The sequence below is a fragment of the Lithobates pipiens genome, unplaced genomic scaffold, assembly GCF_037356315.1.
Source record: "Lithobates pipiens isolate NorthernLeopardFrog02 unplaced genomic scaffold, aLitPip1_a1.2 Scaffold_25, whole genome shotgun sequence".
In the NCBI taxonomy this organism is placed as follows: domain Eukaryota; kingdom Metazoa; phylum Chordata; class Amphibia; order Anura; family Ranidae; genus Lithobates; species Lithobates pipiens.
The window spans coordinates 83,154,580-83,182,536 of record NW_027507787.1 but is presented as its reverse complement, the minus strand read 5'-3'; the positions used below and the strand labels follow the sequence as shown (position 1 = coordinate 83,182,536).

General features: G+C 40.0%; 1 protein-coding gene across 1 annotated transcript; it reads right to left on the bottom strand.

The window, feature by feature from the left end:
* Positions 1 to 1,184: 1,184 nt before the first annotated feature.
* Positions 1,185 to 27,079, bottom strand: SNCG (synuclein gamma). The gene is made up of 5 exons (XM_077454613.1): positions 26,769 to 27,079; positions 18,000 to 18,041; positions 15,439 to 15,566; positions 3,573 to 3,644; positions 1,185 to 2,554 (listed from the first exon to the last, which is right to left on the bottom strand). The coding sequence occupies exons 1-5, from the start codon at positions 26,887 to 26,889 to the stop codon at positions 2,534 to 2,536; spliced, it is 384 nt and encodes a 127-aa protein (XP_077310739.1). The 5' UTR covers positions 26,890 to 27,079; the 3' UTR covers positions 1,185 to 2,533.
* Between the last annotated feature and the right edge of the window lie 878 nt (positions 27,080 to 27,957).

Genomic DNA, 27,957 nt, shown 5'->3' with positions numbered 1-27,957 from the left:
AAGCTTCAGGTGTACACTGTGCAGGTGGCACAATACACTGACTGTAACTGCTGCAGCTGCCTGTGATATAGGACCAGAACAACACAAGCAATTGGGGGTAGCTTCAGGTGTACACTGTGCAGGGGGCACAATGCACTGACTGTAACTGCTGCAGCTGCCTGTGTTATCAGACTAGAACAACACCAGCAATTGGGGTAGCTTCAGGTGTACACTGTGCAGGGGGCACAATAAACTGACTGTAATTACTGCAGCTGCCTGTGGTATAGGACCAGAACAATACCAGCAATTGGGGTAGCTTCAGGTGTAGACTATGCAAGGGGCACAATACACCTACTGTAATTACTGCAGCTGCCTGTGGTATAGAACCAGAACAACACCAGCAATTGGGGTAGCTTCAGGTGTAGACTATGCAAGGGGCACAATACACCTACTGTAATTACTGCAGCTGCCTGTGGTATAGAACCAGAACAACACCAGCAATTGGGGTAGCTTCAGGTGTACACTGTGCAGGGGGCACAATACACCTACTGTACTGTAATTACTGCAGCTGCCTGTGGTATAGGACCAGAACAACACCAGCAATTGGGGTAGCTTCAGGTGTACACTGTGCAGGGGGCACAATACACCTACTGTACTGTAATTACTGCAGCTGCCTGTGGTATAGGACCAGAACAACACCAGCAATTGGGGTAGCTTCAAGTGTACACTGTGCAGGGGGCACAATACACCGACTGGAACTGCGCTAGGTTCAAAAGAAATTTAGACACTGTCTCTGCCTATCTGTCTCTGAGCTGCCCGCAACACACTATGCAAGGCCACCGTGCAGGCCTTGCAAGCCATGCTTGAGCGGAATTCCGTTGGAAAAAACATCCAAGTTTTTTCCAACGGAAAATACGCAGGTGTGTATGGGGCATTAGAAGAAAGGGACAAAGTATTGTCACCCTATCCACATGACAGAATTATTAGGTATTTTTTTAACAAAAGCTAAAGATTTAAAAATATTTAAAATTACGTTTGAAATTACATTACCATACTAAATTTTGTATAAAATGTTGGTGATTGGGTGCACATTTCAATTTTACAGGTTTCTAAACTTACATCAATAACTGGTCCATAAAACCATACCTCGTTTGTACAGATATAAATTCTCATCATTTTTGTTTTCATTTGATCTGCAGTAAGAATTACGCTTTAAACTCAGTTTTATTCATGTTGGTAAGAAATATAATTTACAAGAAAAAAATAAAGTGCCAGTATGCCAAGAAAGAAACACAACAATGAAAGATTTGATGACAGACATAGTTTTGACACAGTTAGAAGACAGGCATACAACTGTGGGAAAAAGTGTATAAACCACTAGGAATTTATTTCAGTTTCTTTATGGATGGCTCTACAAATGTGGTCTGATCTTTATTCATACGGTATATATACTTATGGTCTTTATAAGCAGCACATAGAGCACATTAAATTGCCATAACTTTGTTGAGCAAATAGTATGATCAATTAAGGTAATCAGTGGAAAAAGTATGTGAGCTTTTAGATTAATAACGTTCTAAAAAGAAGGTAAAATTCATGCATTCCACTCAATTCAGGTGCGGGTTTTACATTCATTTTGGCAATTCATTGTTCACAACAGAAGTTTATATGCCTGGAAAAATGACAAAGAATTTCTGAGAACATGAGCCCCCTTTGGTCTACAGCTACAGTTTACAAATGTTGTAGCATTATATACAGTATCTACTCTTGTGTCTTAGATCTTTGTTAAGTTGCATGCCCCAGATTATTTGGAGCCAGTGCGGGTATTCCTGTAGGACATCACTCCTAGGCCAATAAAACATGGCATCCTAAGTATATATACATGAACAGAATACAAGTGTTGGTCAAGTACTTCCCAGTCACTTTGCCTCCCTTAGCAGCAATTGGAGAGACCTTCTGTTTGAGGTTATTTTCAGTTTTCACTAGTTACTAAAAGTAAAGGTTTGCATTTACAGCTTTAACTTCAAAGAAATTCACTGTTTAAAGCATTTGTTCAAAGAATATGGCAGTGTAAAATGTTATGTTTGTTTTTAGTGGACTTAGATAAGGGTCAGATCACATTTGGAGAGCCATTTATGCATATATGTAGAAAATTCTAAAGGGTTCTCAAACTTTTTCACACCAGAGAATATGAGAATGACAATGAAATCAAAACTGACAAGATGAAAAAGCACAAAAAACATCAAACTTCCCAGCATATAATTAAGCCATTATTTGGTTTAAAAGACAATAAAAAAACTTAATAGGATTTGAGTAACAAGACATTATGGGAAGTAAACTCAAATGAACTCAACATTTCAAAAAATAAAACCAATGTGTGGTGAGTGAGGTATAAAGAGCTGACTCATTTAGCTGAACACATAATGATGTGAATCTTTACAGAGACATGATGAACTGTACAATGGATAGTGGGTGCCTATTGTGGCCTTTATGGCTTCCCTGCTGTGTTCATAAATAAAATCTTCAAGGATTTTCAGCAGAAAATGTGGACAGTTGACTAATTTTCACCTTCAACGGCCTAAAAAAGACAGAGTTGATTAAAGACCACAAATGAATACTTTGTTATATACTGTTTTTAACTTTCTCACTTCTGAACATGGCAGTTTTAAAAGTAATACAAAAGTAATACAACCTGTACTACATCTATATCCGTATATCTGTTTGTACACCCGAACACTTGCAAACATGATAGATATGTAGAATGGAAACAAATATGTATATTAATTAAAAAAATAGAATGTGTAGATGTCAAAGTTCAGTTGCAGTATTGTGCTTTATTCTACTTTAAAGCCCACTGGATTTTATACATGTTTAGCCTATTTTCAATAGTTCCTTTAGCCACTAAAAAAGATGACTTATGAGCATCCTCCTGCTCTTGACCCATGGTCCACCTGTTTTATGGATGTTTTAAAGACATGACCATATACAGTACATGCTTCTTTTTTAACCCTTTGTTTTTTTCTTTTTTCATTAAAATCACATAAATAGCTATTTGGTAATATTATCTCCACATTCCTGTTATAGCAGCTGTGCGATATGTGTAAATTGTCTATAACATCCAGAAGGCACCAGAGTTTGACTGTGCTGGCCAGTGCACCCTATGAACTACCAGACCTGATGAAACATCTTTTCCTTAGCACTACAAGTCTATTTTTAATGAGAGTTCCTGCCATTACTTATTTATGCCAACGTATTGCACTCAAGTAGGAGGGCAATAAAAGGTATTTCTGCTAGGAGAAAAAATATTGCTGTGCTTGGATGTGTGGATCATTTGTCAAGGGGGGTTCTGATTGAAAAGTATAGTGAAGTGTCATGTAATTGGTGGAGATTATGCCTAGATGATTGTATTTTTTTTTTTTTTTTGGACTGCTCAAATATGGTGTTAGCTTGTGAATAAAAATACTTGTGAAAAGTATTTGGTTAGGAGAAGTGGATATGAAGGAAGTTCAAACATACAGTGCCTCAGTACGCAGAAGTTTGGGTGTAAAGACAGATGACGAGGTGCAGAATATATGTGTTTTGTTTTTTTTAATTACCTGCTCAGCCTCCTCTGTGGCCTCCATAGATGGTTCTTCTGTAGCAGCTTCGCCTGGACGTGCAAGGTCGTCCTATAATTGTATAAGGTTAAACACGGGTTAAGATCTATAGATATTTATATGCAAGTGTTTCTCAACTTAAGTCTATACAGACCACCATCAGTTCATATTTTCCAGCCTCCTGGAAATTTGGAATGGTGTAATAGAATGTAATGTTAGCATTTGAGTGGGCGATCAGGGGAAAAGGTAAAACCACTGATCAGCCTGCTGTTTTTACTGCCCCATTCCCCCCTGGGTGCCCTTGTGAAAGAATCTTTAGTAGGGGATTTTATCATCTGCAAGTAACTGCCCATATTGGCTAAATCTACTGTTCTTAATAAACAATTAAGTACAACGAAAGTTAAAGAAAACAATTCATCTTCTAGTGCAGTACACTGCTAGGGGCCAAACAGTGGTTATAACCCAGGATTCTCAACCGGGCAGGTTGAGGGGCTCCAGAGGGTTTGCTTGCTTTTCAGTTTCCTCATTGTTTTGTAGAGTATGCTTTGGAACCTGTTGCCTGGAAATTTCTTAGAGAGCCTGGTGGGTGGAAGTCTTAAATCCAGGATCCAGGTTTTTGGAACCACCAGCACACTGACTGGGGCTATTAATAGTGACATGGCCATTATTCTGGGTTCCACCCTTCTGAGGAGTCCAGATGTTCAGGGGGGAAGCCAGAGGAGTGCATGTGTGCACTGGAAGAGTCAGAGGCCCAAGCCTGAGGGTCAGAGCAGCGAGGGGCTGCTATCTATGTGGACAGTGTAGGCAAGGAAATTGTCTGTGGGAGACAGACCAGGGTCTAAATTGGAAGGTCTTAGCAGATCTGTGGTATGTGTAGGCCAGGAGGCTGTATAACTATTTCTTTACTAAAGTGAGGCAGGAAGATGAATATTTTGTTTTTATGTTAATGGTAAAGCCCCCTGCTTGGGACATCCATGGATTACCCTTTCTGGAACTTTGTTTGAACTTACCTTTAAATAAAAGTGGGTCAACAAGCCCTCAAATGTAAATATTTTGCATGGACTGTAGCCGCTAGTGGGCGCTAAACTTGAGTTATACAACTGCAAACGTTACACTTGTCTCCCATGATCCTAAGCTGTCAGGGATCCCATAAGCAGCTCCACATGTCCAGGAATTTGAAATCCCTGCTGCTTTCTGTCCTCTTTGTCCAGCACTGCCCAAATGAACCAGACAGATTCTAATTGGTCAGCATTGCTGCATGGTCTAAGCCCTGGTTCACATTTGTGTTGGTGGTTCCTGCTGCGGTCTGCAGTCATAAGCACCCGTACAGGAAATGCAGGAGACATGTGTGGGTGCCTTTAATCCTAATGGTACCATCACATGCTGGAAATCCATGGTTTCCATGTGAGCTGCGATTTCAAAAATAGAGCAGGGACCTTTTCCCTGTGTTTACAGGAGGCATGGCAGCCTATTCAAATGAATGGGTTGCTGTGCCTGTGTGAAACATGACTCGTAGAGCCACAAAAGTGTTAACCAGACCCAACATTGTAACAAAAAGAGATATTTGTCAGCATCTCTGGTGTTTATATAGTGTTCTCATTTATGCACAAATTACCACACGTCTTTAATAAATGAGGAATTACTGAATACTGTCAAATGTTCATGTCATCATCATATACATTTGCAGTATACCAGTGAAGCTGTTGTCTCCTGTTCTTGTTCCTCTAGCACAGACTTGTGTAAATGAAACCTGAAATTCCTTAAAGCAGGTTATCCGAAACTGACAGTAATCCCACAGGATTTCATCATGGTACAAATTAGTATGCCATTTATGCAATATTATATCCACATGACTCTGGGATACTTCATTGTTTATTTCATCTTAGTGTGTTTTATATCATTACTCCTTCTGCAAGACTTCTCAAAGCTGTGGAATTTTCTACAGAAACCAGCTTCTTTTTGATTATTCCCGGCTTGTTCACACTAGGTGCGTGACTGGTGAATTTCTGGGGATATACAGTGCCTTGAAAAAGTATTCATACCCATTGCGATTTTCCCCATTTTGTAATGTTACAAGCAGAAACATAAATGTTTTTTCTTGGGCTTTTATGTGATAGACTAACACAAAGGGCACAGAGTTGTGAAGTGGAAGAAAAGTGATAAATGGTTTTAAACATTTTTTACAGATAAATATATAAAAAGTGTGGTGTGCATTTGTATTCAGCCCCCCTGAGTAAATACTTTGTAGAACCATCTTTCACTGCAATTACATCTGCAAGTCTTTTTGGGGATGTCTCTACCAGCTTTGCACATCTAGAGAGTGACATTTTTGCCTATTCTTTTCAAAATAGCTCAAGCTCCCTCAGACTAGATAGAGAGTGTCTGTGAACAAAAAAGTCTTGTCAAATATTCTCTATTAGATGAAGGTCTGAACTGGGCCATTCTAACATGAATATGCTTTGATCTAAACCATTCCGCCCCGGTTTCAAGTCTTTTGCAGACTGTAACAGGTTTTCTTCTAAGATTGCCCTGTATTTGGCTTATGTTTCATGGTGTGGTTCAGGGTGTGTTTAGGGTGATGTGCAGTGTTTGTTTTCTGCCACACATAGCGTTTTGCTTTTAGACCAAGCATTTTAATTTTGGTCTCATCTGACCAGAGCACCTTCTTCAACATGTTTGCTGTGCCCCACATATGACTTCCCGCAAACTGCAAACAGGGCTTCTTATGACTTTCTTTCAACAATGGCTTTCTTCTTCCCACTCTTCCATAAAGGCCAGATTTGTGGAGTGCACAACTAATAGTTGTCATGTGGACAGATTCTCCCACCTGGGCTGTAGATGTCTGCAGCCCCTCCAAAGTTACTATGGGCCTCTTGGCTGCTTCTCTGGTTAATGCCTTCCTTGCCTGTCAGTTTAGGTGGACGGCCATGTCTTGGTAGGTTTGCAGTTGTGCCATACTCTTTCCATTTTTAGATAATGGATTGAACAGTGCTCCGTGAGATCTTCAAAGCTTGAGATATTTTTTTTTTCATAACCTAACCCTGCTTTAAACTTCTCTACAACGTTATCCCTGACCTGTCTGGTGTGTTCCTTTGCCTTCATGGTGCTGTTTGTTCACTAAGGTTCCCTACAAGCCTCTGAGGGCTTCAGAGGACAGCTATATTTATACTGAGATTAAATTACACACAGGTGGACTCTATTCACTAATCAGGTGACTTCTGAAGGTAATTGGTTCCACTAGATTTTAGTTAGGGATCTCAGAGTAAATGGGGCTGAATATAAATTCATGCCAGATATTTTAGATATTTATTTGTAAAAAAAAATGAAAATCATTTATCATTTTCCTTCCACTTCAGAATTATGTGCCACTTTGTGTTGGTCTATCACATAAAACCCCAATAAAATACATTTACTTTTTTGGTTGTAACATGACAAAATGTGGAAAATTGCAAGGAGTATGAATACTTTTTCAAGGCATTGTATATAATCAATAATTCTTATTCTAATTTTTCCTAACAGGCAGTGTGATACTTTATAGCAGACAAGACACATTCAGTCTGGGGGCAGACAGGCTGAAAAATAGTAGAGCAAACTGTGCAGAAATCTTGCCCTGGTCATCATTTAACACGTGTATAAGTTAGCATTTTCCCAATAAAGAGTAATACCACTATTGTTGAAAAAAACAACAATCCCCTACTGGTGATCAATAAACATTACAAAAATTTTAACAAACTTTGTTGCAAATTCCTACCAGTTTCTGCCCTGAATAAAAATATATTTGTTGTGTGTGAAGTGAATATGAATTGGGGGTGAATTTTTCGTTAAAATTCAGTTGATGCACTTGCAGTGTTAAAATTAGAAAAGTTGCAGGGTCTACATCCCTTTAAAAGTAATTGGTAGTATCTGGCCAAAGTTGAAGCTTTTGTTACAGAGGGGGCCTAAAATCTGACTTGCATCTTAGTGCAGACTTCTGGGAATATCAGTGATCCAATCACAAAAGCAGGAAATTACATCTCTGGGGAAGTTCTGTACAACAACCATGTAAAGAAGACTTCCAGGTTGCCATATTGCATTGAATTTTACAGAAAATCACAGCACTGCAAATTGAAAAGCAAAGTTAATTTTCAATAACATTCAATTACAATATGGCTTGTGTAGCAATTGTATATTATTTTTTATTTGCTATATGTTTCCCCACTAAAGTGAAATTATTCTTTAAATGTTACAGTGTTACCTATTTAGTGGCTGTGCACATTTTATTAGAAATGCACCATCTAGCATATTATAAGTTAACCCTGATATGGGCTACACCTCTTCACATGGCCTGACAATGGAGAAAATATTTTTTAATGTACATGCTAGTCTTGTAATGGGACACTAAGGATATACAAAATGCCTTGTGTGATTTGAGGATGACATAGTTGACTTTTCTGAATTTAAAAAAGACTGTTACTGTTCCAGGGTATGGGGATACCACATGTGAGACTTTTTCAATGCTTATCTGCATAGGGGGGCTCAAAATCCAAGGAGCACCTAAAAGCTTTTAAAGGGCACAAATTAAGCAGCTGGTTTCCTGACTAAGAAAAAATTGTTTTTTTGTGCGTTGCGCTGCTGGATTATATATGTCCTGGATGGGGGGAGTGAGGAAGGAAAAAAGAGGGGGTTTTTTATGGGGGAGGGGAAAAAGGTTTGGGGGAAAAAAACCGCTGAAGTTGATAAATTGGTGTGGCGGATTTAGGGATGTCAAGTCTGCTTATCACAGAGTTTTGCAATCCTTGCTGTGTATGTCAGTAAATGCAGCAGAAGTAATGGATAGCTGGCAGGATCACAAATTATAGTCCACAGTTACTGGTTGTGGAAAATAGTCATAGAAAGGGGATGATTTCTTTAGCACAGGCAGGTAGGCAGCATGTTCAAGGATAGAAGGTACCTTGTAAAAGACATATAAACAGAAGAAAAAACAGCGCCAATCTAAGTGCAGTATTGTTGAATCAAAGACATTTAATTTGTGAAGTTATGCACTCACACTCTACCAGAAGGTTTCAGGCACATCATGTATCTAGAGGGCATCGCAGGGCTCTCGAGGAGAAGCGGTAACTCGTTCGGCTGTATCTCTCGTCCGGTGGCGCCGGTGGTTCCCAGCGTCGCACGGCTTGGTGTAACAGCGTCAGGGAGGTCCGTTCGTCCGTTCGTTGTTATGTTGAGGGGCGCACTGCGATGACGTTTCGTTGTGGTTTACGTTGCACGCGTTCGGAGCATGCGTGCTCCTGCATCAACATAACAACGAACGGACGAACGGACCTCCCTGACGCTGTTACACCAAGCCGTGCGACGCTGGGAACCACCGGCGCCACCGGACGAGAGATACAGCCGAACGAGTTACCGCTTCTCCTCGAGAGCCCTGCGATGCCCTCTAGATACATGATGTGCCTGAAACCTTCTGGTAGAGTGTGAGTGCATAACTTCACAAATTAAATGTCTTTGATTCAACAATACTGCACTTAGATTGGCGCTGTTTTTTCTTCGGTTTCCTGACTACCTATCACACATAAAGTGCTAGAATAGCAGAAACACACATAAAATTATCACATTTTGGAAAGTAGACATCCCAAGTTTTGGTGATTCTTTTAAAGATCTATTTTTTTGCCGAATATTTTGGGAAAATTAAGAAAGAAATAGAAACTCTTTTTGCAAAGCTGTCAATTTAAGTTATTTCTTACATACAGCAATGGGAATACTAATGCCCCGTACACACGAGAGGGATTAAGTCTGACAGACCTCCAAAGGAGTTCCGCCGGAGTTCCGACGGAGTTCTGGCGGACTTTTCGACCGAACGGACTTGACCACACACCATCACACCAAACTCCGACGGAGTCGAACGTGATGACGTACGACTGGATTCGACGTAGGAAGTTCATAGACAGTAGCCAATAGCTGCCCTAGCATCGGTTTTAGTCCGTCGGAGTAGCACACACACGAGCGAATTATTCGAAGGGGACCGGGTCCGGCGGAGTTCCGTCGGGAAAATTTGAAGCATGCTTCATTTCTAAAGTCCGTCAGACTTTAGCGAAGCTAAAGTCCGTTGCAGCCCACACACGATCGGATAGTCTGACGGACTCAGTCCGTCGGAGTTTGGATGTCGAAAAGTCCGCTCGTGTGTACGGGGCATTAGAATTACTACTTTTGCTAACTGGAAACACTGGCAACATTGGCACTTGCTGTGATCAGGAAACTGGAAGCATTGGCACTTGCGTGATCTGGAAACGAAGACAGTGTTATATCCTCCCTAGCTCCCAAGGAGGATGAGTCCGACTATATACTAACTCACTGCGAACATTATTCACAGCTGCGATACTGTCTTGTCTCCTGAGCTGCTGGCCGCACTTGTCAATTGCGGATACAGCTCAGAGTAGTTTTGTGTATGGCCAGGAGACACTCAGCCTAGGCATAGTAGCTGCCACACTGGATTTCTTTCCTCCCCACTGCTTGATTAGACAGTGCAGCTTGGAGAGGAGAAATTGTAGGCTTTTGAGTAGGTAAATTTTACTGGGTGGATCGTCAGCCTGGAACTTTAGCTCCATCCCCGCACCTATGTGAGTCAAGGCAGGAGAGATAGAGCAGCTCTAGAGACCAGGAATAAACTCTAAATCAGTTTCCAGTTTCTGAGGGTCAGAAACCCAAGGACCAGGTCAATGTAGGGGCAAAGATGGGGCACAATTAAGACTTCAGGACAATGATGGAGCCTCTGTGTACTGCTTCCTCCTGGCCTACGTAGGGCCTGTTTTCCAATATTAAATGCCTCTTTCTGTACTGCCTGCCCCCACCATCAACTGCCCCCTCTGTGGTGACTGTAGAATCATTATCTGTCCTCCTCAGCCCTCACCAATTGCCCTCTCTGTACTGCTTACTCCTTTTTGTGGACTCTCCCATTGACAATGATGCAGGGGCATTTTTTTTCTTCCACTGACATATGGGCATTTGTTCTTTCCAGTGACACCACCAATGCGGGGATATTCTTACCTTCCAGTGACACCACCAATGCAGGAGCATTTTTTTTCATCCAGTAACACCACTAGTGCAAGGACATTTTTTTTACTCACAATGATGCTGGGGCATTTCTTCCTTTGCCCTCTAGCAGTATTTTTTTTTTTTTCATCAGGTTCACACTGTTTTGAAGTTTTAGCTATAAAACCAGGCAGATTACCCTTATTCGTATTGTTAATATTACATATTGTTTAGTCTATTTAGATATTGATTAAAATGAGTCTGAGCACAGAAAAGGTGCTCAGCACATGATCTTGTACACAGGCACTTTGCTTTCAGGAGATGCACTTGGACACACTGCACCCACTATGATCTGCAAACTGGGATACACTGTGGATCAGCACTTAGCTTCCTGCTGTAATAAGAGCTTTGTGTGTAACAGAAAGGGGAGAGATAGGTGCACAATGCAGCCAGTGTTTATACTTGTACAGTGCCAATGAAAGTGTCTCTGTACTGTGTGATTGTTGTGACCAACCACAGCAATCACAAGGTAGAGTCACTCTCATGCCCTGTATTTAAAGCATGTGATCTCATTCACAAATGTGATCACAGCATTGTTTAAATTTAGGATCACTGTGATTGGTCACAGTGATCATGTGTTACAAAGCCATTTTCATTAGTTCTGCACTTTCTTTCTGCAGTCTTCACTTTAACTATGGACAATTCAACCAAAATTGTTGTGTACACACTAAGGGGAGCACCTGGACAAAAACAAAATAAAAATATATAAAAAGGACCACTCAGAATGGTAAGTGGGTCACGCAGCTGTCTCACTAAAATGAGCAGTCTGAAACTGGGAAGTCTGAAATTGGGAAGGGAAAGCCTTGCCGCAAAAAAAGCTGTTCAACCTAAAATAAAGACCCCCAGCAACACAAAATAAAAACAATGTACCCCCCTAATATAAAATGAAAACCCCCTTTAAGCAAATATCCACTTTTTTCAAAAGGAAGCCTTGCACAAAAAAGTGTGCTATGGACGAGACCTAAAAAGCTACCAATCAGAAAAAACAAAAAAAAAAGTGTATTATTTACTGGTGTAAATGTGAAAACTCATGCTATATAAAAAACGTTGGTGCATTTTTCTTTGTTTAGTGTTACATATGATGTTTTTTTCCTTTGAATTGAAAGCTGTTTACATTATATTGATGTATACTGCCCTCTATTGTTCATAAAGAATAATGCCAAGCCTTACATTTCTTTTCAAGATATTCACTTCAGCTACTGCTTAAGCTGGCCAAAGATGAATCGTTTCTGCTGAGTGAAATAAAAAAAAAATGGATTCCTCAATCCACACAAGCGAGGTGGATGAAGGAGTTAGCATTGTATGCTAACAGCGGAACTTTGAAATGTTTGAATGTTTGTCTGAAATCTAAAAGTCCTGCATGAAACATAACAAAATCCGATATGCTTATATATATATATATATATATATATATATATATATATATATATATATATATATATATATATATATATATATATACTGATCAGATCAGTGCCATAACAGTATGACCACTGACAGGTAAAGTGAATAATATTAATTATCTCGTTACAATGGCATCTAAAAGTCGGTGGGATATATATAGCAGCAAGTGAACATGTCCCTGATGTCTTGAAAGCAGAAATAATGGGCAAGCCTAAGGATTTGAGTGACTTTGACAAGGACTGTATTGTAAGAGTTAGACGACTGGGTCATAAAACCAGAATGTAGTGGTCAGGACAGTGGCTGCCCATGCATTAAGGGTGCAGGCGCTGCCCCCTCTCTTCTGCCACCCCCTCTATCACCAATAGCTGTCACTTAGCTGTGTTAGAAAAGCGAATGACTATTCACATACCTCCCAACTTTGTGAGATGGGAATGAGGGACACCTACCAGCAAAAGAATTCAGGCATAGGACACACCCCTTGCCACACCCCCTTAAAAGAGAATTGTACAAAAAAAACAAGATTGGTTAAACCCACAAGTGCTTTTCTATCACTACTATTCCTTTATATTGGCTTTTGGAATTTACAGTGGCAGCAATTTAGAAATCACATGAAAGGTTTAGTGCTGGAAAACACTTTTTGATAGCTAAAAAAGTGCATTTTAAAAACATCTACATAGATCAGACCAAAAAGAGGGACAAATGAGGAGGAATGAGGGACAGAGGCACATTTCTCCAAATCAGGGACAATCCCTCGAAATCAGGGACAGTTGGGAGCTATGCTATTCGTTTTCCTAACCCTAAACTGCCTCTCAGCCAATCAGGTGCTTGGGTCTGTTACCTGTCACCTGATTGGCTGAAATGACAGGCGCTGCTATTGGACGCCTATCAGGAGGAGAGGACAGGAGATGAGGATGGCAGGAGACGCATGGAGGACCCCACTCATTGCCGTCACCCGCTGCACCACCAAGACAGGGTAAGTGCCCGGGCAAGTGGCGAGCAGATGGGAGTCACACTGGCGGGCATTCAAGGGCACACTGCCAGAATTTAATAGGCACACTGGCAGAATTTGATGGGCACACTGGCAGCATTTTATGGGCACTCTAGCAGCATTTGATGGCACAGTGAGCGGCACAGTGGTATAGTGGTTAGCACTCTCACCTAGCAGTAAAAAGGGTCGCTGGTTTGAATCCCAACCACGACACCACCTGTCTGGAGTTTGCATGATCTCCCTGTGCCTGCGTGGGTTTCCTCCGGGTACTCCTGTTTCCTCCCACACTCCAAAGACATGCAGGTAGGTTAATTGGCTTCTGTACAAAAATTGGCCTTAGTATATGAATGGGGACCTTAGATTGTGAGCTCCTTGAGGGTAGGGACCAATGTGAGTGTGCAATGTACAGGGATAGGGGTAGACATTCACTCAGGTTGAACTGGATGGACTGGTGTCTTTATTCAACCTTACTAACTATGAAACTATGAAACTATGGAAGCGTTTGATGGCACTGTGGAAGCATTTGATGGGCACAGTGGCAGCATTTGGCACAGTGGCTGCAATTGATGGCACAGTGACAGCATTTGAGGGCACAGTGGCAGTGTTTGATGGCACAGTGGCAGAATTTGATGGGCACAGTGGCAGCGTTTGGCACAATAGCTGTGTTTGATGGGCACTGTGGCAGCATTTAATGGGCACAGTGGCAGCGTTTGATGACACACCAGCAGTGTTTGATGGGCACAGTGACAGCATTTGGCACAGTGACTGCAATTGATGGCACAGTGACAGTGTTTGGCACAGTGACTGCAATTGATGGCACAGTGGCAGCATTTGAGGGCACAGTGGCAGTGTTGATTGGGGACAGTGGCAGCGTTTGATGGAACAGTGGCAGCATTTGATGGCACAGTGGCAGCATTTGATGGCACAGTTGCAGCGTTTTATGGGCACTGTGGCAGCATTTGATGGGCACCATGGCAGCTTTTGATGGCACAGTGGCTTCAACATTTTTTGTGCACCCCCCCCCCCCCGCCCCCCACAAAAAAAATTGTGCACCAGCCACCACTGGGTCAGGACTTATCAAAATTGATCCAAGAAAGGAAAACCAGCAATAGGGTCATGGGTGGCCAAAGCACACTGATGCATGTATAGAGTGAAGGCTGGCTCGCGGAGTCCGGTTCATTCGAAGAAAGGGGTCAGAAGACACATTTGTTATGCATGGGGCTACATAGACCAGTCTGGGTTCTCATGCTGACCTGTGTCCACACCCAAATGCACCTACAATGGATATGAGCATCACCTCTGGACCACAGAGCAATGAAAGAAGGTGGCCTGGTCTGAGAATCATGTGTTCTTTTACATGATTTCTAAACAAAAAATTTTTTTATTGCACTGATTATAATCAGCAAGCTGTGTTTTATTACTTAACCACTATAAAAGTAACCACAAAAGACGACTACACCGCAGGCTTACTTTGCCAGGAGGGCATACATGGACATTTTCCCGTGATCGTGCTACCTGTGCACCCCTGAGGCATGTGGATGGCACGCTCTGTGATCACCTAGTCACAGATCAGGGTAATAGTCCAATCACAGTGGCCCTCTATCACATGATAAGCTTTCTCCATTGACAGCTGATTACAGCATGTAAACACAAGCCGGTTATCAGCTTTTCTTTCCTCATGCTGACAATGTGAGGAAAGAAGAAGAGAGTCGATAACCGGTTTGTGTTAAAGGGACATCCCCACTGATAATCAGGGCGCTGTTAATCAGTGTCCTGATTATCAGTGCAGTCCCAACAGTGCCTACTAGTGCCATCTATCCGTGCCCATCAGTGCTGCCAATCAGTGCACATTAGTGCCTTATCATCAGTGTCATCTATCAGTGCTGCCTATCTGTGCCCATAAGTGCTGCCTACAAGTGCCTATCTGTGCCATTTATCAGTGCCCATCAGTGCCACCTATCTGTGCTGCCAATCAGTGGCCCCTCTCAGTGCCCTTCAGTGCCGCCTATCAGTGTCCATCAGTGCCACCTATCAATGCCCATCAGTGCCACCTATCAGTGCCCACCAGTGCTGCTTCATCAGTGCCACCTATCAGTGCCGCCTCATCAGTGCCCAACAGTGCCCATCAGTGCAGCCTCATCAACTCACATCAGTGAAGGAGAAAAAATACCTTTTTTTGCAAAAAAAAAGGAATTTGGAGATTTGGAAGAGGCTGAGAGCAATAAAAGGTACTTTTCGATCAAGAATACATACCTGAATCATTTTCTTTTTCAAACCCAACTTTAGTGTTACTGATATTGGCAATACACAATATCGAAGGTGTAATACCCACCTCACTATCCCAATATTTGATATTATGAAATACGGTAGGATGTTTGTGTATGTAAGGGAACACTATGACAGAATTACCTTGCTTACAACACCGGTTGCAGTTACAACATTTTCTGCTCCTTCTACTGTCTTCGTGGCAACTTGATTTACGCCAGTAACCACAGCTCCTCCCACAACATGAGCCTGCTCTTTGGTCTTTTCGGCAACTAAAAATGACAACAAAGCAAGCAAAAAGTAAATATTGAAGAAATTACTTCCTCAACACTCAGCGGGTTTCATCCTCAAACAATATGTTTTGACTGACACAGATTTCCCTTACTATTTTATGCATGGTGTTGTAAAATAGTGTTATTCTTACAACAAAGACAGAAATAGTGACATGACATTTGGAAAACTTTTACAGAATGTTGCAGTTGCCTTTTGACTTTTAATATCAAAAAAATATTGCTAATGACTAACTCTACTCAAAACCAATTTTTTACCTTTACATACATTTTTTATGTTTTTTTTTTATTTCTTGGGACTCTAATGGCAAGATGTCTCAACCAAAATTCCCAGTTCTGTGCAGATAATGTGTTCATTACAAAGCCAAATAGTGATATTACAAGTTTTAACATACACTTTATTACCAAAAGTATTGGGACACCTGCCTTTACACACATGAACTTTAACAGCATCCCAGTCTTAGTCTGTAGGGTTCAATATTGAGTTGGCCCACCCTTTGCAGCTATAACAGCTAAACCACTCCTAAACCTTGTGGAAGGCGGTCCACAAGGTTTAGGAGTGTGTCTATGGGAATGTTTGACCATTCTTCCAGAAGAGCTTTTTTGAGGTTAGGCACTGTTGTGAGACGAGAAGGTCTGGCTCGCAGTCTCCGCTGCAATTCATCCCAAAAGTGTTCTATCAGGTTGAGGTCAAGACTCTGTGCAGGCCAGTCAAGTTTCTCTACCCCAAACTCGCTCATCCATGTCTTTATGGACCTTTGCTTTGTGCACTGGTGGGTAGTCATGTTGGAACAGGAAGGGGCCATCCCCAAACCATTCCCACAAAGTTGGGAGCATGAAATTGTCCAAAATATCTTGGTATGCTGATGCCTTAAGAGTTCCCTTCACTGGAACTAAGGGGCCAGGCTGATCCCTTGAAAGACAACCCCACATCATAACCCCCCCCCCCCCCACCAAATGATTTGGACCAGTGCACAAAGCAAGGTCTATAAAGACATGGATGAGTAAGTTTGGGTGGAGGAACTTGACTTGCTTGCACAGAGTCCTGGCCTCAACCTGATAGTACACCTGTGGGATGAATTAGAGCGGAGACTGTGAGCCAGGCCTTCTCGTCTAACATCAGTGCCTGACCTCACAAATGCACTTCTAGAAGAATGGTCTAACATTCCCATAGACACACTCCTAAACCTTGTGGACTGCCTTCCCAGAAGAGTTGAAGCTGTTATAGCTGCAAAGGGTGGGCCAATTCAATATTGAACCCTACAGACCAAGACTGGGATGCCAAGTTCATGTACGTGTAAAGGCAGGTGTCCCAATACTTTTGGTAATATAGCATATATAACAGGACTGACCTGACATAATACAGGTCCTAAAGGTGCCTACGGATATCAATAATTGTTTATTCTGACCATTTATGATCAATGATCAATTTATGATGCCCTGTAGGCAGGAGTGCTGATCTGACGAGTCAGATTTTTATTGTTGATCGCTATTGTTTTTCCCCAAGAATGAATCCATCATTCTGAGGAAAATCCCCACAAACAGTTGTCACCAGAACAAGTGTCCCCATTGGACCATTTATTCTCTGTTCTTACCCTGATAACTTGGAATCTTGGATTACTGCTTGCTTTCTGTTCCAGTAACATTGGTTGCAAGAACAACAGGGAAGAAAACTGTAATGCCTCATACACACAACCGAATTTTCCGGCACACTAGGTCCGGCGGTCTTCACAACAGAGTTCCGACGGACTTCCAAATGAACGGATTTGGCCACACACAAACAGACTCCATTGGAAAGTCTGTTCGTTTTGAACGTGATGACGTAAGACGGGACTAAAAAATGAAGTTCAGTAGCCAATAGCTTCCCTTGCGTAGTATGTGGTCTGTCGGACCAGCATACAGACAAATGGTTTTCCCGATAGGAATTGAGTCCATCGGACAGATTTGAAATGATTTCTGATTCCGTCGGACCTTGTCTGCCGGAAAGTCCGGTTGTGTGTATGCGGCATAAGACACTCTTTAGAATTCCAACGTGCCTCCACACAACAAATGTCAGTGTAGGTGATGAATTTATATATCCATTGTATAAATTTGTGCAGTGACGCACGAAGATTGAAGTGTGCATATGGACACTCTTTTTTCAGTGCAGCTGAGCTCCCTCCCTGCTGCTACAGCGGTCACATGCGATTATTGCTAGCGGCTGTTATAGCTGCTAGCAATAATCACTGTATTCTCCCTGTGGAGATGCCCCCTCGGGAGGGATTCCCGTGTCAACACTGACTGTGTTGATGGGGGAATAAAGCAGGTTGCAGAAAAGAAAATATCTTTGCCTATGGCCAGCCTAAGACTTATGTAGTAAGTTAGCTACACCTTGAGACTGTACCTTAGAAGAGCTATAAAAGATGCATGCTTTACCTGTGCTAACACTGTGCACCACACCTTCCTTGGTCTTGGCACCTGTGGAACAAAATTGATATATTGTGTCATCATTGTTGTGTAAGATGTTCTGAATTCTGAAACATGAATTACATCTAATTGGAGGTGACAACCCAAACTGAAAAAGGGCTGATCATGCAACAATATTCATTATTTACACGTTTGCCACATACACTTAGCAAAATTCATTCACTTACACACCTTAGTGCTTACTCATCTGTATTCCCATAACATGGTATAGGAAAACATTGCTTATTATTTTTAAGATTTAGGGTTTCAATCACATTTCTATTCTGGTTGTACACTGCTACTGTTAACACAATAAATCTGGATCATTTACAGAAATAATAATGGAAAACCACAATATCTTTCTTTTATACCAAACAACCCCCTTATAACTCAAGTATTTAAAGATATGTCGTAGAGAGATATAACTACAGCCATAGCAGAATATACAATTGCTAAGGAGCCCAGAAGCAAAAAGTTTATGCTTATACACTACACGCATGTAAATGCAAACTATGTATTTAAAAAAGTTGGGCGATCTTTGTTGAAAATATGAGATTTTATTGGGGTGAACGTGTGGTTGGGAATTCAGAGATGTTTATTTAAAGTTATATTAACATTCCTTCTTCTTTGTATATTAGTTGTCAAATATTATATCTATATTTGCTCAAATGTGATTATATCTAAGAAGTTCTGATTATATTGTTCTGTATCATATCCCATGCTTGTAGTTTATTCTCATTTCATGTTCTAGACATTATTTGTCTTTTCCTGTATAAAACTCAATAAAAAGATTGAACAAGAAAATATTAGATTTTGTAATTTAAATAGATTGTAAACTCTAATGAGTAGGGTCCTCTGATTCCTCCTGTATTGAATTGTATTGTAATTGTACTGTCTGCCCTAATTTTGTAAAGCACTGCACCAACTGCTGGCCCTATATAAATCCTGTATAATAATAATAATAATAGACACAATGACAAAAAATATTTATCTAATCTAATTAATATCTATCTAATCTATTAAATAAATTCCTGAATTTGGTGTCAGTAAATTTGATAATAAAATGAAATTCAAATGAGATAATCACTAATAGTCTCCATCTCATGGTTTAATGCTTTTCTCTAGTAAACCCCAGTCCCCACACCAGCACCATGAATTTATTCCCATGGCTAGCAACTTGCACAGTAGAGGGTGGCTTCTTTCAGTGTTTCACCCCTGAACAGAATCTACTTCAACCAGGGCATTACAACCAGGGTGCCTATTCAAGGATCAAAATTCAGCCAGGTCCCAGCTGAACAACATATCAGACCAATCTGTGAATGGCTGTGAATCCCCAACCCTGCCTACAAAGCTCTCTTTATATGTCATGACGTATCTATATTTCCCACCATTACATCTTCACTCCAAGCAGCATTTTTTCTCAACTCCATAGATATACTGTATTTGCTGGCGTATAAGACTACCTTTTACACTTAAACAAAATGCCCAAAAATTGGGGGTCGTCTTATACGCCGGGTATACAGGTATACAATGCTGCCCGATGGATGTCAGCCCCCAAATGTCTGCTAATATTGTATGTGGCTTCAGCAACAAACAGTATACGTCGTTGAGCCAATCCCGGCGAGCGATGTATTCCATTAATGAATACAGAGCCTGCTTGGATTGGAGTAACAACCACTGCCAATCCGAGCAGGTTACATAGAGTAGCCTGCTCGGATTAGCTTTGAGAGAGAGAGCGAGAGAGAGAGGCAAGGGCTGATGATGCTACAGCCTCTGCCAATCCAAGCAGGCGTTGTATTCATTAAAATAATACACCGCTCACCATACTTCCCTGGGTAAATCCATTCACTGATCTCCTACTACTATACATCCTGCTATTTGCCTTTGAGGTCTCAGGCACCCAAGAGGGACAGGTAAATCTGGGACATATGACAGGGGGGTTATTAAATGCATTTTGGTGGACAATTCCCATAGAATGTAACCCAAAAGTGGTATAGGTTTGGTTAGTGAAAAATTCTACTTTCCAGAGTTGTGGCATTCAATAGATCTCTGTTTGTGTTATTATTGTTTGATTTACTTTATGACATAACACAGCATGGCGGATGAGTAGTTGGCATTCTTGCTTTGTATTTTTTAATCGTTCTAATGTTTTTTTTTAATGGTATTGCCTCAGAAGGGGGGTAGTCTTATACCACGAGTATTGCCCAAAACCAATGTTTTCACTTGAAAAATAGGGGGTCGTCTTATACACCCAGTCGTCTTATACGCCGGCAAATACGGTACTCTGCTTCCTGAAAAGGCAAAAAAAAACTCTACCATAAAGTTATATATATATATATATATATATATATATATATATATATATATATATATATATATATATATATATATATATATATATATATATATATATATTATTATTATTATTATTATTTTTGGATAAAGGAGAGTTAGAACAAGTGTCAGGTATTAATTGCTTTGTTGCTATTATGTCCCACTCCCAGTAACAGGGGGCCAGAGGGAGAGGAAATGGTGGGAAAGTGTTTCAATGGGGACAAAGGAATCAACAAAAGCACTTTTTAGTGGAGTGGGGAAAAGATAATACATATGTGAGGTTTTATTATGGGTTGCCTTCCTGTCTGAGTGAATAGTTGATGAGTTTGGATGTGTCTGGATCCTAGTCTGAACCCACCTGCGCAAGCCCACCAGGAAACTGCTACGTGTATTTTGCTAATCATCCCTACTAGTAAGCCTCTTTCCTCTCACTTCTTGTCCTGGTGTCTTAGGGATAAAAAATTACAAAAAAGGGGGGAATTTGGGACTTTGAATGAGGCAAATGAATGGAAGCTAATGTAGAATAAAAAGCAGTGTTATTAATCAGATACACATGACATATTGGCTTTTTTTTTACATATATACATTTTTCTACAGATAATCCATATGTGTCCGCTCCTGATGAGGAGTTACTGTCCCCGAAATGCGTCAAGCCTACTGTGATGCTTATTTGTTATGTTTTTACATATGATATGGTTCACTACATGTTCATTATATGTTTACCCTTGCCTTGTTATGATCACTTTATGGTTTTTCCTGATTCTTTATGTTCATTTATGCTGACAATTTCACATACTGGTGCCCTCTTGTGGAATACTGATATGTTGATGATCAACCATAAATATGATACATGTTTAGCTTTGCTGTACTTTGTATTATGTCATGTGTACCTGATTTTAAAAAACTGTGTTTTTAATTCTACATTAACTTCCATTCATTTGCATCATTCAAAGTCCCATATTCCCCCCTTTTTTTCAATTGGCCAGGATGGAGGCACCTATTCCATTCATTTAAAGTCCTAAGTTCGTTTTTACTAGGGATAAAAAATGAGAGGAAAACTCCTATATGAAGCCCCATACAGAAGGGGTTCTTAAACTTTTTATTTTAAGGGCCAAAATAAAAAAAAACTTTACCATAATGGGACCCAAGAGGAGAATCATTAGAAGAATGTTTGAAAAGCTAAAGACAAATAACAATGGCCATATAAAGCATGCATTGTGAATGCTGTTCACTATTCCTGTAGGCTTTAATAACATTTTTGAATTAACATCAACTTGTCTTCACCTCCCAACCTTGCCTGTGTAATATCCTTTGCCCCTATCTTGAGTGTGTTCTAGTTCCCCATTATGTCTCTATGTATTCAAAGATATCAAATTGTTTAAAAGGTTTCAAGAGGGGTGGCTATGTTGTGGATGTAAAAGCATATTGCATTTTTAACCCATACATGTTTATAGGTTTGAATGCTGTATTTTGTGCTAGGACAAACTAGGTTCTGATACAAGCTTGTATAGGGCATATGCTGACACGTGATACAGTCAAGCTTGAACCAAAAATGACTGCAGGAATCCCATTGTCAGCCACTGGTGCCCTTTCCATTATTTGGTTCTGGTGAAAGCTTGATTGAGGCCTAGCCTAACATGTATGCAAGCTGTATGACTGTTGTATATCTTTTTATGTATTCACTTTTTTGACATGGTTATGAGGTGTAGATAAGCTATGATGTCATTATGACACACATTTTTTAATCACATTTCATTGGTTATCCATTTTTTGAACAGTTGCCACATGATCCAGTCAAGCTTGAACCAAAAATGTCTACAGGAATCCCATTATCAGCCACTGGTGCCCTTTCCGCTATGTTGTGGTTCTGGTGGAGGCTTGACTGAGGCCTAGACTAACATAATACTACAAACTCTAACGCCACATTTGCCCCATACACATTATTGTGTATGGGGCAGCTGTACGATTGTTGCAAGCTGTACGATTTTTGTATATCTTTTTATGTATTGGCTTTTGTGACATGGTTGTGAGGTGTAGTTAAGCTATGATGTCATTATGACACACATTTTCCATCAAATTTCATTGGTTATCCATTCTTTGAACAGTTGCCACTGTTTCTGTGGGTTGCACTGTGAAAAAGGGATCCTGCAAGAACCTGAGACACAGGTGATGATCAAAACCCAAATCACATACGTCGTTCTTCTCAGTGGTGTGCTTGTGATGTTTCTAAATGTATGGATTTATAAGAAAAGTAGAATATCCATTGTGATCAAGATTCTTGCTCAGGGCAACCTGACTGGTGTATTGAACCCTATTCTAAAGTATTGAGGGCCAGACTTGGCCTACATGTGGCGTAGGCGTAAACAGTCATTTTTAATCCAGATACCAATACTAATTTTATACAGTCTATTAAAGATAAATAAGAAAAAAAAATTTATTGTGGAAAAAAAAACAATACTGTCTGCTGGCTTGCCTAAATCTCATCTATTGAAAATGCATCTTATTGGTGGAAGAGTGCAAAATCAAAGATGTAAGATCAATTCATTTCTTATATGGGCACATTTTATATTAAATTTAAAATACCACATGATAACAATATACCCTCCGCCGGGACTTTTTGTGCATTTATTCCATCTAAATTTTAATGAGGACAGTCTAATTATATAATGAATGTCCAAAAGTATCAGCAGGATATCCCAGAGGTGTAACTAGTTTCTGCATTTAATTCTCATCCATTCTGGCCCTGCCCTGTATTGCTATACTTTCCCAGACTAATGAGATTTTCTTAAGGTGTGGGGATAATTGAACTGAGCAGGGCATGGTAGCCACACCCAATTCTCTGCAGTATACTCTGACAAGCCAACACCAAGACGCCTGAACTGGCTTGTCCGGTCATGAAGCATATTTTGACATGAATTGATTTTGGGATTTAAGCTACAAATAAAGCAATGAGTAGAGCCCAGCTAGCGATAATTCAAGACAAAGTCACAGAATAGATAGCTAAGTGCATTCTCTATCAGTAGATCAGATATTTAATGCCTGCTTAACTATCTGACCTCCCGAGAAGAAGAGCGTCACTTGATATCAGACACTACATTTGGTTAGTGCGTACCTCTACTTACAATAACATATTAAAAATACACTACAACCATCTAGGAGGAATTTGAAGCTAATAACTATAAACCTTATTTTAGTAATCTACCACAATTACTACTAATGCATAAGCTTTATTGAATTCTTGCCAAGGTGACTATACTCATTGCATGGATTCCTTGAGGCATTACTCAGCACAAATCATTCTTGTGGTTTAGCATTGCTGACATAGTCATTGGGGCTAACAAGATACACCTTCCAAAGACTCTCAGCAATCTTCGTTGATTCTAGTAATGATAATACTGAATAATGTGTATGGGGCAGATGTGGCATCACATGCTTTAAAGTTTGTAGTGTTATGATTTTACAAAAAACACAGTCACTTCCACTGCTAATAGGTCTTCCAAGGTGTGGCGTAACTGATGTCAGATAAAATGGTGACGTGAAAGGTATATATGGTATCCCAAAACTAGGTGGATGCTGCCTTCCTCAGATGGGGTAATCCGAAAGGAACTACAAGAAAAACAGAAATGTAAGGTGTGCACACCTAGTGCATTACCAGAGATAATTTAATAATAAGACATTTTTGTATAAAAGTGGGTACTCACAAAATGCAACTGACAAAAGGCCATAAACACAGTGCATGGATATGCACAGAACACGGGGTACAGCTAATGTGTTTTGGGGGCGCACCCCCTTCCTCAGAGCTAGGCTAGGCCTATTTATTATGTTTTACTACATAAATAATATTGATTTTTAGACTTTCTAGTTTAATTGGCGATATTAAATGTTATCATCATCCCCCCAATAATTTTTTTCAGTAGTACCACTCGTTTGGAATAGTGTCGGGGAAACATATGCCTATAAGATAGGCATAGAAACTGCTAATATCTTAAATGTTCACATACACACCCAATGTCTTGTATATGTCATTCAGCAATCTTAGTTATAAAGCGCTAAGGTTAAAAATATATTAAATTACCCCTGTTCTGTCCATATTGCTGCCTTCCATAAATTCTTGAATTATGACCTTATAAGCTGATTATATGTATGTACATCTCATCGTCTTTTCACTAGAACTCAATACAGAATAATAAAATAGTCAGAAAAAATAATCTTGTTGGTACATGGTACATGCAATATAGAGAATGGTTTTATGTACGTAAGTGATGCCTTGCAATAGATTTGTACTGATGAGGAAAAAGCACACTTAAACTTTATGACTGAATATATGACTGCACATTGAAAGCATTGCTGTTTTCTGCCTTAGTTGTTGCATATTAAATGTGCTTTCCATGGGATGGCAGTGTGTTTGGCCTTTAAATGTCCCTGAACATGTACTAGTTATGATGTATTGAGTTCAGATAAAGGTTTTATCACAGTGGAAAATTTCTGATGTAAAAAAAAAAAGAATATTATTACTGCAGTGATGCAGACACACCCAGCTTTACACACATCGGCCATTGTTTCTCTCTGAGCCCCACCCAACAACAGATACGAACCTGCCTGTATGATGTACAGCACAGGACTTGATGCATAGTCTTTGTAAAAAAAAAAAAGTATACATTGCTTTATTCTATACAAAACAAGAAACCTGCAGATTCCTCGGTCTTATCTTTTTTAACGCTATTGTAAGTAAAGTGTAGCTACTTAATAGTGTTAACCGAGAATACAAATTGTCAGACAATAAAAATTAAAAGAGAAAAATTCACATAGCAGTGAAAACTCTTGCAAAATCATATTTACTTTATAGGCATCCTGCAGTTAATATATAGTTGTAGGCCAGCTTATACTATTTTTACCTTGATATTTTATTTTATAGCATACCAAGCAGCATGCAACTTGTTAACTGTATAAAGACATTGCCACCAAGTGTTAAAATATTGTATAGTCATGCTGTGCAGTATGAATACTAGCAACATTCTTCAACTTTACATTTCCTTGTAGAAAGTACCAAAAAAGTAGTTGATAGCAACTAATAGGCTAAAGCTAGCAAATTCGAGCATAAAAGAAATGTGCTGATGTATCAGAGTTATTTAGAAGAAATAAAAGCTTAATTGCAGGCTCAAAGTAACCTGAGTAAAATACATAGGTCACTGTTGCTGACTTTGCTGTCATTCTTATGAAATTATTTTAATGCTGACTAGAACAAGCCTGCACCCAGTGCAGTCAAAACACCTAATCTGCATTCTGGTTCTGGGTCAGTGAAACTGTTGAAGTCATGGGGTCGGGACGACAGCCAGGCAACTAATATTTCCAGTAGGAGAAAATGTATATTTCTGCCATTGCAGCTTTTCTTTAAGAAACTAGTTGGCCATTCCTTTGGAAAATGTTAGTTGCCTGTTTCTAATACTGATCCAATGCTTATAGATCTGGAGCAAGTGCGGTATGTAGATCAGGAGTTTTGACTTTACTGTTAGTTTATTGGTTGCATACTTGTTCCTAGGTCAAAGACTCTACTACTACTGAAGCCAGAGATAGAATAAAAAATAATAATAATGTTAATAACAATGGCTACCTACAGATAAATGTTAGTAGAGGTTCCCTTTAAGTGGAAAATGCCTGATATGATGGTAGAGATCAGCACTATGGACAGCTCATATTATAACAAATAATAATAGGCCCAATCTATAAGATCTAGATCTGACTGTAAGCTTGTGCTGGGAAATGCCATTTAAAGTATTGATCTGTTCGCATCAATGAAGCATCTTCTATAATCTCTCCAGAACACTAAAAGGATGGGCAGGGTTGTCTCCAATTACCAGCAATTCATTTAACCTCGGATGTCCTATTATATAAGTATCTAATCACGGTACATTGTGACCTTATTCATATTTATAAGTCGTTAGTTAATTAAATGTATCGTTTATCACTTACTGCACTAAGTTTGTAATTTAAACAATGGAACAAATCTATATGCTCTATGTTTGCTATCATCTCTGTTAAGTGTTAGCCTTGACTGGTCCCAGCCTAGGTATGTATATGAAAAATAATAAAGAATTGAACTATCACAGAACAGTGATCTACTATATTCATAATGTTTCTTGTATTTTCATTCTTTTTGAGCATGAAAGCTTTATAATTTATCACATTAAACATTATTATTTCTTCAAAAATTCATATAGACATTTTTCAGCAAGTAATTATTACTATCACTGAGCTTTGACAGTTATGCCCTATATATGAACTCTGCAGGTGGGTTAGGGCATGCTTGGGCAAAGTAAAGCAGAGGAAGTGAGATAAATGTTAATTAAGCTCAGTATGTAACATAGTTTTTTTTAATGTGCATTTATCCAACTTTTATTCACTCACCTACGTACATGACCCCCTCCTTGGTCTTCTCTGCAGCCTCAGTCACACCCTGCTTGGTTTTCTCTGCAGCAGCCACCACACCTTCCTTAGCCATGGAGAAACCTTTCTTAAAGACATCCATGCTAGTTGTGTAAAAATGGGGAAGTTTCAGAGACCCTTTCGCCTTTCCTGCGTCCCACCTGAGCTGCTCTGCTGATCTTCAGTAGGGCGGTGGCAGTGTGATAGTTTTCAGAGATTTCGTCAGCTTCTTATCAAAGTGCTGCACTGCAGTCTGACCAATGACCATGAGTATCCAGCTCTAAAATATTAATGATATGTGCTGGAGTGGTACAGTATGGTGGGTTAGGGGGACTGTAGGGGAGGAGCAGGCTGCTGAAAAAAAAAGGATGGGTAAGTGCAGAGCAAGAGGGGGGGATCTGGAAATGGAAAGGACCACTGGAACATTTCCAGACACTTCTGAAGCTGGAGATGTGCTGTGCTGCAGTATGCTACATTCATTCAAGGGCAAGCTGCGGATACAGAGAGAGATGCTGTACAGGCACATCTTGCAAGCTGCTTGAGGATTCAGCTCCTGGTTTGCAGTAGTGTGCTTTTAACCTATTGCATCCAGGATCCATATATGTTATTGCACTAGCGTAAAAAAAGGAACATCAGTAATTTCAATAGAGAAAAGTTAGCTGAGGCACTCTAACATATTAAGTACCCTGTCTGAGAAAGGTTTATTACATTAATAGTCGGGCAGAGAGGGGCTTTTACTCTTTACTCTTCTTCTTAGTAAGATCTTCGCTACGTTTAATTCACAAGGCCAAAGTGAGTTGTTGGTAAAAGTGCATAATAGCTCAAAGGAAATGGCCAATAGTCAACTGACCAGTGGATGATTCTGCAATTCCTACAAGAAGATAAAGCGGTAAACGCCCACTTAGCACAGTTACCACCCCCTCTGCAGATCCAATTTATACAGTGAATGCTATACTCATTATAAATATTTTTGGGAAATAAATCTGAACTCTTTCGGGGGTTCCTCGCTTTTAATTAGAAACTGTATTGACATCATTAGTAACTATTATAAATTACTAGCTATACTTTTGCTGTTATGTGGACACTAGTACATTTAGTGTCAGTACAATACATGCTGCAGTTATATATGCATGTCATAATCTATCCTTCTTCCAAAAGTGAATGTATAAGC

Bases quoted from the DNA above. Each gene is read 5' to 3' on its own strand.
- SNCG (XM_077454613.1), bottom strand. From the start codon at position 26,889: ATGGATGTCTTTAAGAAAGGTTTCTCCATGGCTAAGGAAGGTGTGGTG. The intron at 15,567-17,999 runs GTAAAGCATGCA...TGTCATTTTTAG, and splicing joins GGTGCACAGTGTTAGCACAG to TTGCCGAAAAGACCAAAGAG. The intron at 2,555-3,572 runs GTAATTAAAAAA...TGTCTTTTTTAG, and splicing joins CCACAGAGGAGGCTGAGCAG to GCCGTTGAAGGTGAAAATTA.